This window comes from Arachis ipaensis, chromosome B08 (assembly GCF_000816755.2).
Source record: "Arachis ipaensis cultivar K30076 chromosome B08, Araip1.1, whole genome shotgun sequence".
Classification (NCBI taxonomy): domain Eukaryota; kingdom Viridiplantae; phylum Streptophyta; class Magnoliopsida; order Fabales; family Fabaceae; genus Arachis; species Arachis ipaensis.
This window is the reverse complement of record NC_029792.2, coordinates 113,744,567-113,759,146: the sequence shown is the minus strand read 5'-3', so window position 1 is coordinate 113,759,146 and position 14,580 is coordinate 113,744,567. Positions and strand designations below refer to the sequence as shown.

General features: G+C 36.9%; 1 protein-coding gene and 1 long non-coding RNA gene across 8 annotated transcripts; both read left to right on the top strand.

Annotated features, from left to right (window-relative positions):
* On the top strand, positions 6,177 to 6,756 carry LOC107613083. The gene is made up of 2 exons (XR_002352899.1): positions 6,177 to 6,279; positions 6,619 to 6,756. It is a non-coding gene; the product is annotated as an uncharacterized LOC107613083 (long non-coding RNA).
* Positions 8,662 to 11,197, top strand: LOC107613084 (DExH-box ATP-dependent RNA helicase DExH17-like). 7 transcript variants are annotated; one of them, XM_021109746.1, is made up of 9 exons: positions 8,662 to 8,787; positions 8,978 to 9,215; positions 9,314 to 9,491; positions 9,702 to 9,762; positions 9,857 to 10,122; positions 10,234 to 10,351; positions 10,432 to 10,495; positions 10,614 to 10,697; positions 10,789 to 11,197. In XM_021109746.1, the coding sequence occupies exons 5-9, from the start codon at positions 9,911 to 9,913 to the stop codon at positions 10,947 to 10,949; spliced, it is 639 nt and encodes a 212-aa protein (XP_020965405.1). In that variant the 5' UTR covers positions 8,662 to 8,787; positions 8,978 to 9,215; positions 9,314 to 9,491; positions 9,702 to 9,762; positions 9,857 to 9,910; the 3' UTR covers positions 10,950 to 11,197. The 7 variants fall into 7 exon arrangements, with proteins under 7 accessions (XP_020965405.1, XP_020965404.1, XP_020965407.1 ...); XM_021109745.1 differs by having other exon boundaries at positions 8,876 to 9,215; XM_021109748.1 differs by having other exon boundaries at positions 8,662 to 9,215; positions 9,314 to 9,350; positions 9,445 to 9,491; positions 9,702 to 9,739.

Below are 14,580 nucleotides of genomic sequence, written 5' to 3'. Positions count from 1 at the left end.
TTGGGAATTGGGTCCATACTCATGTGTTAATTAAATGTAAAACCATATGCATTGATGCTTTTATATATACTTTATTGCAAAAAGAAAAAAATGATGAGAAAAAAAAAAGAAAAAAAATTTATATGAAGATATCAAAAGGAAAAAAAAAAGAAAAAAAATAGAAAGAAAAGAAAAAGAAAAGAAAAGTAATAAAAAGGGGACAAAATGCCCCAAGTGAAGCTCAATAATAATCAATGTATATGTGTTGTGATCAAGTAAAAAAATGCATGAGTATGTGAAAAAGTGAAAAATGGGTAGTGAGGTTTGTTTAGAATTGTATAGGTTGCTATATAGGTTAGGTGGGAAGTTTAAGCTTATCAAAGATTCAAATTTCAAGTCCACCTGACCAAATATGCATCCTTACCTTGACCCTAGCCCCATTACAACCTATGAAAAGTCATCATGATAGTTGTATGCATGCATGAAATAAATGTTGATTGTTAGATGAAAAACAAATCTTGGAAAGCATTATTAGGAGAGAATTGAGAAAATCGACCCTACACACTTGAGCGACTAGAGTGCAAACACTTCCGGTGAGGGTTTGATACTCAATTCCTTGTTCCCGGCTTTCATTAGCATTCTTCTTGCAAGTCTACTTGAACTTCATTTTGATATTTGAATTGGTAGGATTCATGAATCGTCATATGACCTTAGCCCTATCCGTTTATACATGCTCTTGGAGGATTGATTTATTTTTAACCAAGTAGGTAGAATTATTTTGCATTTAGTTGCATTCATATAGATAGATGCATTTAGGTTATTTGCATTGAATAAATGTCCATACCCCTTCTCTTATCCTTCTTGGTTTAAGCATGAGGACATGCTTGGTTTAAGTGTGGGGAGGTTGATAAACCCCATTTTTAGGGTTTATCTTGTGTTGAATTTAGAGGATTTTATCGCCTTCTCCCACATTTATCCAATGAAATAGCATGGTTTTTGTTATTCTCCTTTAATTGTACTTAAGAGTGAAAATATGCTTTTTAGGACTTAAAATAGCTAAAGTTAATTCACCTTGATTCCATTAGATGCCTTGATATATTTGTTAAGTGATTTCAGATTTAGGAGGCAAAGATTGGATTGAAGGAATGAAGAAAAAGCATGTAGAAATGGAGAAAACATGAAGAAATGAAGGAATCGCAAAAGCTGTCAAGCCGACCTCTTCGCACTCAATCGACCATAACTTGAGCTACAGAGGTCCAAATAATGCGGTTCTAGTTGCGTTGGAAAGCTAATATCCGGGGCTTCGAAATGATATAAGATTTTTCATAGTTGCATCGTCTATAATGGTGCACACATGCACAGTACGCGTACGCACCGATGGTTGCACATGCTTCACCTAATGCAACTCGTGGCCAACGATTTTAGAAGCCTTGTGGGCCCAATCCAACTCATTTCTGATGCTATTCAACCCAAGGATTGAAGAGGGATGGGACATCTAGTTAGTTAGTGAGTTTTATCTTAGTTTTATCATGCTTTAGTTAGTTTCTAGAGAGAGAAGCTCTCTCTTCTCTCTAGAATTAGGAGTAGGTTAGATCTAGATTTGGAATTCTTAGATCTAGGTTAATTTCATGCTTTGATTTACTTTTTCCTTTGTAATTCTTCTTCCTCTACATCTCTTCTCTCTAGTTTAGCATTTAATTCTTGTAATTCCCTACTTTTATGTTGATGCACTTTTGTTCTTTCCTTTTTCTTTTAATGCAATTTATGTTTTCATATTCCTTATTGTTCATTTGATTTGTTGTTGTTTAATTCCTTGCAATTGAGTAGTGTAGATTTACATTCCTTGCAATTTAACTATGCTTTTCTTTTGGGCCTTCCAAGTATTTGATAAAATGCTTGGTTGGATTTTAGAGTAGAATTTTATGCTATTGGCTTGGGAAGGTAACTTAGGAATTCTTGAGTTACTAATGTCCAAGTAATTGACGATTGGGAGCCATTAGCTCTAGATCTCACTAATTGATTTGGTGGAGAACTAGGACTTATGGACTTGGATTGATATAGCTCACTTGACTTTCCTCTACTATTAGTTAGGAGATGACTTAGTGGGATTGATCCTTGCCAATTCTCATGTTGTGGTTAGTGATAAGGATAGAGATCCTTGACCACCAACCTTTGCCAAGACCTTTTTAGTTGTTAGTTTATTTTCATTGCCATTTACATTTCATGTCTCTTACCCCAAAAACCCCAGAACATACCTCATAACCAATAACAAGACACTTTATCGCAATTCCTAGGGAGAACGACCCGAGGTTCCAATACTTCGGTTTATAAATTTAGGGGTTTGTTTTAGTGACAAACAATCTTTTGTATGAAAGGATTATTTGTTGGTTTAGAAACTATACTTTACAACGAGACTTCATTAGTGAAATTCTAAACCGTCAAAAGTCCATTCATCAGTTGCCCACGCTCACGCGTGGATGGGAGAAACGTAAAGTGACGCCTGCGCGTCAACCACGCGTATGCGTGGGTGCGTTTTGTGCCCCACGAACAAAATCAGCACAATACTCGCATAACTCTTTGGAACTTTGGCTGGGCAATTGAATCAGCACATCGACACGTACGCGTCGGCCAGGCGCACGCGTGGAGTAGTGAAAATTCGATAGCGATGCGTGCGCGTCGGCCACGCGTACGCGTGGGGGTACGATCAGCCAAAAATTTTACTAAGTTAAAAAGCTGCAGAATCCCTGTTTCAAACCCCAATCTTCCGACGGGCATATCTTTCTCGTTTCAAGTTATTTTCCATCCGTTCTTCGAACGGTATAAACATCTCGGATCTAATTTCATTTCTAAACACGTTTGACACAAATCGGAGATTCGGAGACCAAGATATGCTCCGTCAAAATAAGCCCAAAAACCACATTTTCATACAAAACCACAAAGTTCCATTTTCGAAACAAACCAATTTCAACCCTTTTCAAAACCAACCAAAACATTCCAAAAATCAAACTCAAGCCTCCTCAACTCATATGTTAACATTTTTATCAAAATTATAACCCACCAATCCATCATTTTAACCAATCCCAACCAAGTAACTCAACTTCAAACACAATATTATATTATACATATTTTCTGATCCCAATTTCCAACAATACCATTTTCAATCAACCATCAATACACACAATCAATATCATCCTCACCATCAACATGGCTTCACCCACAATTCAACCTCAATCAATCATTAAGCGTATATCAAAACATGCATATCTCTCAAGCATTACCCCATCAAAACATCAATATTCATTAATCACATACATAACCACACAATTTATCTCAACCATTCAACAACATCAACCATTCAAATCCTATCTTAGAGCCTCTAGCCTAAGTTTTCACACCACATTATATTTTAGATACAGAAAACTGAGACCATACCTTAGCCGCTTTTTCGCTTAACCCGGAACCCTCCAAATCACTTTTTCACAAGCTCTCAAGGCTTCAACACCTCGAAGAACATATTTTTAGCACCCAAAAGTTTATTCCAAGCTCTCCAAGACCTCAATCAAGCTTCAATATTCACATACACACTACCTAAGCCATAATTATCACATCCAAACAACAACTCAATACCCAAACATCATAAACCAAAAAATTTTACTAGAGTTGAGAATCTTACCACACCCAAAGATCAAGGAGACAAGATTAAGCCTCTCCTTCAAGCTAGTTGGATCGTATAACATCAAAGAGCCCAAAATCTCAACACTTTTTCTCCAAAAATTCGAATTAAGGGCTGAGGAACTAAACTAAAATCGTGGCTTACCTCAAGGACAAAGTAGTGAATTTTGTAGATCTCGTCACAGTGAACGCGTGGCCACAAATGGTGCGGCAATCGGAGCTCCGGATCAAAAGTTATGGTGGTTTGAAGATCAAGCAAGGGTAGAACTTTGGAAGAGTGTTCTTCCCCCTTCTTTTTTCATTTTCAGCGTGTTCTTAGGTTTAGAGAGGAGAGAGAGTGCTGTTTTTAGGGTTTTAGGTTTTGTTTGGTTGGGCCAAGGGCCCAATATGGGTCCGGTTGGTCCGGCTTGGCCCGTTTAGTCCAATCTTGGGCCAATTTCTTTAAAATTGGTATCAAAATTCTCGTTTTAATCTCCTCTATCATAATAAGCCATAAAATTACATTTTTGGCTTTCTAGAATAAATTCTACTTTATGGGTTAATTAGTCATTAACTAACCGGGTTTTACAAAGAAGAAGAAGAAGACTCTTTTCTTCTATTTTCAATTCATTCTTCTCTCTTGTGTGTGTTGGGGGTGTGGGTGTGCGGCTTCTTCATTTTATGATATCACTGGAAAATGAAAATCGTGTTCGTAGGGTCCATAGGGCATGAGAGGGTGTGGGTCCCATCACCATCACACAACTCAGTTGAGTTTAGACCAAAACTGTGCCCTTTCTAGTTTCTAGATCCGACGGTTGCAAATTCTGGTCTCACTTTTTTCGGCGGCGAGGTGAGGCGAGGCACGCCGAGTGGCGGACAGGACTTCGACGGATCAACCAGTGCAGATCTTCAGAGACCGACAGACCGACAGAGGCTATGGATGAAGACGACGGACTGACAGCTATGGATGAATACGACATCTATGGATGATGATGACGGACCGACGGAGGAGAAATGCATTGCACACAATTTTCAGAGAGTAAATTAGGGGCTGGCTAGGGTTTTTTTTTGGGACAAAATATCAAGGATTTTTTGGGTATTTTGAAAAAATAGAGATTTGTCCAATTAGCATAGCTAATCCAAACAGGAAAATATTCGTTTTTTAAACAGAATATTCTATTATCTTAAACGATATTCTCACGGTAGGAACTTAATTGAAAAAAAATTAACGTATAGAGATCTAATTGAAAAGAAAAAAAGTATAGGGACTTAATTGAAAATTCGGTGAAACTACAGGGACTTGCAGAATAATTAAATCAAAAATTTAATAACCAAACTAACCATTAATTATGTTGGTAAGGAGTGATCCACGACAGAAAGATGGATCAAGCGAGAGGACAGGAGATAGTGATGACGTCGCGCTGGCTATACTGGAAGGACATCAAAGTTACGGACGATGGAAATTCAACGAAGTCGTTAAGGATGCACTGAAGAGAGAGATTGCGTGGGAGGGCAGTAAATGACAATGTCGGCGAGGCGATACTTGAAAGGACCGAAGCTATGTGATAAAGAATGGAGGAGTACAAATGTGCTTCATTTAATGGGAGTGGGATTTTGATATTTTAAGAAATTATACCATTATCATCTCAAATAATAAATTACAAAATAATCTAACTATAGTTAAGATAATGACCAATTAAAATGTAACACATCATGAAAAATAACTTACATATTATTTTAGAGGAAATTGGATAGAACTCACCTAATTTTTAATACCATTTTTTTAATATTGGATGTGTTTAATCACAACTAGATCTAATATTATTTGCTGATAAATAGGATTTAGGGGATGTTGAAGGAGACAAAGCAGCAGGTTTGAAAACTCTGCCAATACGCTTGGGTGTTAAGCCGGTAATTTGTTTTTCTTTAATTTCTTATATTATCCAATTAAAAATGAAGCTTTTGATGTTATATACTCACATTTTTTCTTTATTTATATTTTTTTAGGTATTTTGGTTATGTATATCACTTGTTCAAATGACTTATGGAATTGCTATTACAATGGGGGCATTATCTCGTGTTCTATGGAGCAAAATTGCTACGGTAGTGTGATACTTGCATATATAGATTATAGTCTTTTATTATCATAATCTTTGAAAAGATCATATAATGATATCGATTTCAAAGGTCTAGAATTTTATTCTTGTTAAAAAAAATTAGTATAAAATAAATAAAAAAAGAAAAATACTTATGCAAAAATTAAAATAAATAAAAAAAATTCTTACTTAAAAAACGTGTTAAAAATATAACAATTTTAATTGCTTTTATTAACTTAAATTTTTGAGAGAAATAATTTTATGTAAAATCATTGATAATCAATGCATGTTTTGTAGAAAGTTATAAGGCATTTTTACTCTAATTCATTTATTCAAAAATATTCTTTAAACTATATCTATGTCCTTTAAGAATAAAATTAAAGTGAAGTTATAGACCATTTTATCAATATTTTAATTGAATTTGCTGTAATTTTTAATTTGTTAGGTTGTGGAACATATCTTCATGGTTTTCTACGTGTGAAACCGTGCTGTTCATTTGGTAGACTTATCAAGCAAAGATTCGTTACATTCATTTCATTTGTTTATGTTTAAGGTAACCAATAACTTATTATGCTTGGGTATTTGTTCCTTCGCTTCTTATTATTTCGATTCTTCTGTAATTTTTAATTTGTTAGGTTGTGGCACATGCCTTCATGGTTTTCTACGTGTGGAACCATGCTCTTAATTCAGTAGATTTATCAAGCAAAGATTCGTTACATTCCTTTCATTTATTTATGTTTAAGGTAAGCAATAACTTATTATGATTGGGTATTTGTTCCTCTTAATCATTTCGATTCTTTTTCAATTAAGTGATATTCTATGAATAAAACTGTTATGCTTGTGAAGACTAGAGTTATGAGATTTATCGTTTTTATGCTCTTTTTGGTTGCAGCTTGTAACTGTGGAAAGCATCCTTATACAATTTGTTCGTTGAAGAAGTAGGAGATTGTTGATTTAATAAATGGTGCAACATTTTCCGTACATTTCAACTAGATACAAGAGTATTCATGCAAGTTTGTTCATGTCTTTATATTTTTGTTTCAACTTTCAAGTAAATTATTTTGTGACAAGATAGATAATATATTATTTTTGAGTCAATAATTTCTAATAAATTCAAATACTTCATTATACAACTGTAATATTTTAACATTATTAGAAAACTATGATCCTATGATTATCTGGTTCAATTCCTGTGATTATCACGTGTACTTCTGTTTTGAGGTTATAATTTGTACTTCGATTACCCTGAAAAACAGTATATAATTGAGGAACCATTTTCAAGTTAATGTATCAATTTTATGTAGTAATTTATTATTTATTTATTTTGTGTTCTCTTGTTTTAAAAGCTTATCATTCTGAGAAGGAGAGTTTGATTCAATGGTTTGTATGTGTTTACTGTTTTGTATTAAATTGCTCATAATACGGGTTACCTAAAAATCCTTCCAAGTTCATAGCTTCCAAATTTTCTGCAGGGTTCTTATGATTATTGGTTGGAAAAATTCAAGACGACACGTTAATTAATTATTTTGTGACATGTAGAATTAACTTGACATGTAATTATGTTATGTGACAGTTATAGTAATACATCATCATCTAATCGACGGATGTCCCTAGAATTAAGTTTGGATTATGTAAATGGTTGGTACTAATATGCATAGTTGACATATATCACTACAAGAAAAAAGGTTTATGGCCACGCTTTTTTTTGCTACGCTTTAAAAGCGTGGCCAAAAGTGGTCTATGGCCACGCTTTTATGAGGGTGGCGATTGAATAGAGATTTGGCCACGTTTTTTTGCTACGCTTCAAAAGCATAGCGAAAAGGGTCAATGGCCACGCTTTTATGAGAGTGGCAATTGATGCGAGATTTGGCCACGTTTTTTTTGCCACGCTTAAAAAGCGTAGCCGTAAAGAAAAACCGGCATGCTTTTAAAGCGTGGCAACAGGGTTTTATTATTGTAGCGTTTATAAAGCGTAGCTGTTTTCTATAAGCCTTTTAGCACGTTTCAAAAGCGTGGCCAAAAGGTGCCTCAAAAAACAAAATTTAAGAAGCTCTTCTTTCAAAGAAAGACCTAACCCTTCAAAAGCTCCAACGCGACAACGCCACTCCATTATGCCTCGCCGTAAACCTAACCCTTCTTCATTGTGCCTCGCCCTCACCGCGACGACGACACTCCGTGCAGAACGTCGCTGCGCTCGCAATGCCTCCGCCAGCAATTCCTCTTCCCGCACACCCCTAACCCTCATTCTGCAGTGACTCCCTCTGCTCACTTGCCATCGCAAACCCGTCGTCGATGCTCCCTCCGCCGCTGCTCCCTTCCGTCGCTGCAAACCCTAACCCCTTAAGCCAGTAGGTAGCAGCGTCTTCATCCCCTGCGCCATCGCGTCGAGCCCCTTCGCCCTCCATCGTCGATCCCCGTCCAGCCGTCGTCGTCCAGCGCCTCTCACTTTCTGGCAGCCACCGCGTCTTCCTCCACTCCTCCCTGCACTCTGCCACTCTCTGTCTGCATCATCAAGAATGGAGCCTCTGACTCAGGTTGGTTCTTGATTTTTTGTTCTCTGATTTCTCACTGCTTCTATTTGTTTTTCTGTTCTGTTCTTGAGTTAATTCTGGTCTTTTCAAATTACTTAAGAACAATTTACATATTCTTCTATATCCTGGTGGTCAACGCGAGGCTCTGCATTATAAGGTGCATCAAGTTTCCAAAATTATACTCTCAAAGAATCCATGAAGTTGATGTTCATACAGTAGTTAAATATTTCTGTACTTTTGTGACATCAAAACATGCTTGTCAAAATTTGAGGGCAGCTCTGATTGTGTTCCCATTTGTTGTTTAGGGGGAAGAGTACAAGGTAATTTGGCCGGATCATCCAGAGTTTGTGCGTATGGCGGCGCGATTTGGCGCTACAATCGTGCCATTTGGTACTGTAGTTTATTTAATTTTAATATACTGATTTTGTAAAAAATTTTATATGATCATCTATTTAGATTTTAATATTGTCCCCACAACCAAAAGAACAAGATAAAAAACTGAACTGGGAAGTTAACTCTTGTGTCATAAGGTAGGATTCCCTCATTGGCTTTTCAAAAATAATGTCATTTCATTGTCTTTTTCCTGGTATTGTTTAACTTTAGTTGGGATCGTTGCAGAGTTACATTCACACACGCACAAGCAGTAGGGTCACTGAATATTTATAGTTCACTAGATATCAGCTATCAAGTGGTGAAGTTGACTTCTTTTCGTATGAATAGAAATTTAATGCAACGTCATGCTATGGCATAGAAGGTGGTGGCTTAAGCTTTTTCAGTGACATCGCACTTCTACTTATTGATGAAGTCCATCTGTTGAATGATCCACGTGGAGCAGCATTGGAAGCGATTGTTAGCATAATAAAGATCGTTTCTTGCAATCCAAAAATGAAACTAAATCATCTTGATCAGGTGCGCTTGGTTGCTGTGTCAGCCACAATTCCAAATATTGAAGATCTAGGTAATTTTTGTTTTAATTGATTTCATCACAAGAGTTACGAATATAATATGTAAACCTAAAAGTTGAAAAATTTTAACACAATATACATACTGTTGCAGCTGAGTGGATTAAGGTTCTTGAGGAAGGGTTTAAAAGGTAGGTTTTACCATCACATCCATAAGGTAGTGTGTTGTATAATGTTGAAAGCCAATACCCAGAGAAAATACTATTTTCTTTTGAATAATCACAGATTTGGGGAAGAAATGAGGCCAGTAAAGCTGACAACCAAAGTATTTGGTATGCAAATAAAAAGGATGTAGCCATCTATAAATTTATTTTTTATCATTCTGTATTTATCATATCGTATTATCATATCTATACAGTCAAGTTGGATACTTAGCTATATTTTTCTTTAGGAAAGTGATGTATAGTGGTTATTGTCTTGGCTCATAATCATTGATATTATTTTGACATGTGCAAATTTGTTGTACTATTAAATTTATGCAGGCTATGCCCCAGCCAATAATGACTTTCTATTTGAGAAGGTTTGTTTCCAAAAATGGTAAAGGTGGGGGAAGTCAATTCTTGAGGATTTTTCAGTGTTATGTTGTCCCACTATTGGATTGCTAATATAATATTTGGGGTAAAATTTTATTGCACAGATGTGTGGAAGGGCAAGGTGACCACCATTTGATGATACAGGCTTGGTTATAATCATGACAAGGAGGGAAATGGTGAACCGAGCTACATTCACATGCATTTTTTATTGTCCTCCTTCTCTTAATCCTTTGAGTGATCACTTCTATGTGTTATTGTCCTATATAATGCTTTTTTTCACTTTTACTCTCCCAAAATTCAATTTACTATTTTTATTTCAGGTTCATTTGTATGAGAATCTCTTAAATGGATGTGAAGTAGTGGAATCACAGTAAGGCTGCCTCTTTCTCAGTTGAAGAAAGATATTATGGTCATGTTGATCCTGTTATGTAAACACCCTACATTTACGGTGGTTTCTCATTATGATATTTTCTTCAAATAGATTGCTTCCATGTGTGACAGAACATTTACTTGTGGAAATAGTTCAATTGACAGTAACTGATATTACAAAAGCAATTAAGTGGTTGCAATGCTCATACTTGTATGTTAGAATGAAAAAGGTATGTAATTAAGAATGTCTTTTAGATTTATCATTGAGTTTCTCCAATTTGGTCTGATGAAAATTTTTATCTGCAAGCAGAACCCTGAGAACTATTCAATTAAGAAAGGAATTTCTGGTGATCGTTTAGTGAAGCATGTTCAAGGTGCAATTGTTGTCCTGCAGTTGAGCTTATAGCTTTCTATTTTTATCCCTCTCTTTCTCCAAGGTTTTTGTTTTTCTCCTATTTCCCTTTATTAATTATTGAAGCTATGTTATGTTAGATATTTGTGTTAAGAAAGTTAACGAGTTATCTCAGCACCAAATGGTAGAGATTGATGAAGATGGTTTCCTCTTGAGCCCATTAGGTATGTTATCTTCAAGTATAATTTATTATCATGCTATATTTACAGAAATTAGAATCCAAACTGGTTGCTGATATTTCCTTTTCTACTGCAGATCCTGGGAGGCTAATGACAAAGTATTATTTGAGATTTGATACTATGAAACAGATAATGAGGACACCTGAAAACTGTTGTCTAGAAGATGCACTTCATGTTATTTGCTCTGCAGAAGAAATTGCTTGTGCGGATATTCTCATTAACTATTTTAGTGTCTAATGCAAATATATTTCTTCATTAAGTATTGATATAGTGTTGTACCCATAAAATGAAGGGATACAACTAAGACGCAATGAGAAGAAGTTTTGTCATTTGTTGCTGGATAATTTTAAAGCTGGGACTATGTCCCATAGTTTTATCGTGATTCTCCATAGAGCTTTGATTTCTTGTATGAATAGAGCTTTGTCTAGTCATGTTTCATTCAAAAGCAAGCTTATTCTAATGAAAACCGACAAGTTTGGGCTCTCTCTCTCTCTCTCTCTCTCTCTCTCTCTCTCTCTCTCTCAGCGTAGCCATATAAACCTCTATTGGCACGCTTTAAAAGCGTAGCCATAATGTACAGTATCATCAATAGCCACGCTTTAAAAGCGTAGCTGTATCTCACAGCTATTGGCACGCTTTAAAAGCGTAGCCATATTTGACACATATGGCCACCCTTTTAAAGCGTGGCGATCTTTAAAAGCATGGCAAAAAAAACGTGGTGATAGGTCACCAAAAGCGTAGCAATAGAGCAACCGGCACCCTTGCGGTTGTGACCCTTTCAAAAGCGTGCCAGTAGCTCAAAAAGCGTCGCAAAAAGCTATCGCTATGCTTTTTTGGACTTTTCGCCACGCTTTAAAAGCGTAGCAAAAAGCTTGTTTTCTTGTAGTGTGTAATGTAAATTAATGATTTGGTTGTGAATTGTGTGAATTTGTATGTTTGGTGTGTTGAGGATTTGATGAATTGGATATGATGAATATTGGTTTGTGGAATATGCATTTAAATTGTGAATTTGGGTCGGAGGCCGTGAATTTTGGGCCGGAGGCCGGAAAGAGGTAAGGAAGGTAAGTTGATGTGTGTATTGTGTGATGATATAAGAGATTGGATGGATTTTAGATATTGAATGTGTGAATAATTGGTTGATTATTGAATAATAAGGTTTGAGAAATTGAGGTGTGGAATTTGATGGTTTTGGGTGAAATTGTGTAGATGAGGTAGGTTTGGTTTTGGTTGAGTGTAATTATGTGAATGTGGTTGAGTTGTGGTCGTTTGGATGAGTAGAAATGAATTTGGCTTGTGAACATTGGAAAAATTGGTGATTTCTATTTTTGGGTAAAAACTGATTTTTTTACCAAATTTGGCGGTCCGTAACTCGGTTCACGGAGTTTGGAATTCTTCAAAATTGGATTTTTATGAAAGTTTATTCAACGATCTTTCCAACGGTTCAGAAATGGTTGAAAAAGGAATTTTGTAGAAGAAGTTATGTGTGTTTGAAGTTTGGGGTTTGAAAATGTAATTCTGCATCTTTTTAACTTAGTAAAAATTTTGGAATATTGTGCTTCCACACGCACGCGTCAGTCTCGATTTTTACTCACTCACGCGTGCGACTGGCCGATGCGTACGCGTCACTGCACTGATGCAAATGCCCCGTAGAAAATCCAGAGAGTTGCACTGGAATTGTGTTGGTTTTGTGCGAGGAGCACAAAATGCACCCACGCATACGCGTGGCTGACGCACACGCGTCACCTTACTTCTCTGCCATCCACGCGTGCGCATGGGTGACGTGCACGCGTCACTTTATTTTTCTGACTTCCACGCGTGCGCGTGTGCGACGCGCACGCGTGACCCTGTTTTCAGCAAAAGTTTATTTTTGAGTTTTTAAAGCCGAATTCCAGACTTCTAAGCCTCCATTTTCATCCTCTAAATCCTAAATCTTTATAGTATACCTAGTAATGAAAAGAAGCTAGGACATGTGGTAACTTTTGGATAAAGTAAAGTGAGAATCAATGATGAATGATGAGTAATGATGATTATATGAGTTACTGAGGGTGATGATGGAAGTTCGGTGCATGCCGTGAGCCGAAGGGATGTATTTAATAATGATTATTAGCTGGTTATGGGTTATGTTATGAGTCGGATAGCTATGATAAATATTGATTTATGGCTGAAAATGAAAATATGACTTTGAATGATTGTTTTATCTTGAGCTCTCTTATCGAAAGTGCGACCCCAGAGAAAAGGAGGAAGGTGAGGATGCCCTTCCTTGTTCTTCCTGGTATTGTAAAATCGCCCCCAGTGAGATGGTGGGAGGTTAGGATCCCCTTCTTGGTTCCTCATGGGCATATGAGAACGTACCTCCTGGGTAGATGCAAGGGTTGTGGTTGCGCCCCACTTGCTCCAGGTTGGTTAGTATAGAGGCTCCCCGAGTAGACGCAAGGGTTGTGGTTTCGTCCCACTTGCTACAAGATGTGGTGAGATATACCTGCTTGGGTAGATGCAGTGGCATTGATCCACTTGCTCCGAGATGTGGTGAGACATACCTGCCTGGGTAGATGCAGTGGAGTGATTCCACTTGCTCCGGGTTTAGTTTTGAGACTCCTGGGGTAGACGCAGTATGATTTGAGATTGAAACTATCTGAGTCTCGGATTTCCTTGGGTAGATGCAGTGGGTCGGCTCCACTTGCTCCAGGTTGAGATCCGAGATTCTGCTGACCCTATGTCGTAAGTGTGGCCGGACACTGTGAAAGTTTCGGATGAGCTTGCCCCCGTGGATAAACACTAGTGTGGGTGTTGTGTGATTATGATTATGATTGTGAATAACTCGAGTTGGGGATGCACGACAGAGGGACAGTCCAATGGTTAGCTACCAGGACTTGTCGGGTTGGCTTTATAACCGACAGATGAGACTCATCAGCCATAGGGTAGGCATACATCATTTGTATATATTTGAATTGTTTGGGTTTGTCTATTTGTTTGAATTGTTATATTATATATGCTATGTTACCTGACTATATGCTATCTGTTCTACTTGTACCTTAATTGTGTATTACTTGTCTGTATTGATTGTGTTTGTACAATTGAGAGGTCCCTCATGCTGGTGTCAGTTGACGCTGAGGGCTGTTCTTGTTGAAATGAAATAATGATATGATTAATTTAAAATGATGATTATTGAATGAGATAATTTGAGTTCCCTGGATAGACGCAGTGAAGTGATTTCACTTGCTCCAGGTTGATAATGAGATCATATGAGCTCCCTGGATAGACGTATTGAAGTGATTTCACTTGCTCCAGGTGAGGATATGAAGTATTGATATAGAATTGCTGAGACAAAATAACTGGTGATGGTTTGGCTTATGACAGTTGCCTATTCATGGATTAACGAGAACATAGGATGAATATTGGGTGAAATGAAGTTTAGGATGCTTAGTGAGTTTTTATTACAATGCATTGTATTTATTTGGCACTTTTACCATATTGGGAGCCCATAGGTCGGGAGTTCTCATTCCGTATATATCTCTTGTTTTTCAGATACAGGTCCAGGTGTTTAGAAGTGAGCTATGGTTCATCTGAGAGACTGTGAAGATCTTTATATTCTCTACTTTATATTTTGCTTAGAATCTCTCCACCTTTGTTTTGAAACGCTTATATTATGTATTGAACTCTTTTGAACTTACCTATAGAGGCTCTTATATGTTTCGTTTGGGAGAGATTAGGAAATACTGTTGTCAACTACTTTCATACTGTATCCTAGCCAGCCTAAACTTTGCGGGTCGCAACTAGTGGCTATTTACTTATGTTATATATCTATATACTGTCCTTCTCTTACTCTCCTTGATGCCTTTATTTGTGTATCGCCTTCGACTTCACGCTT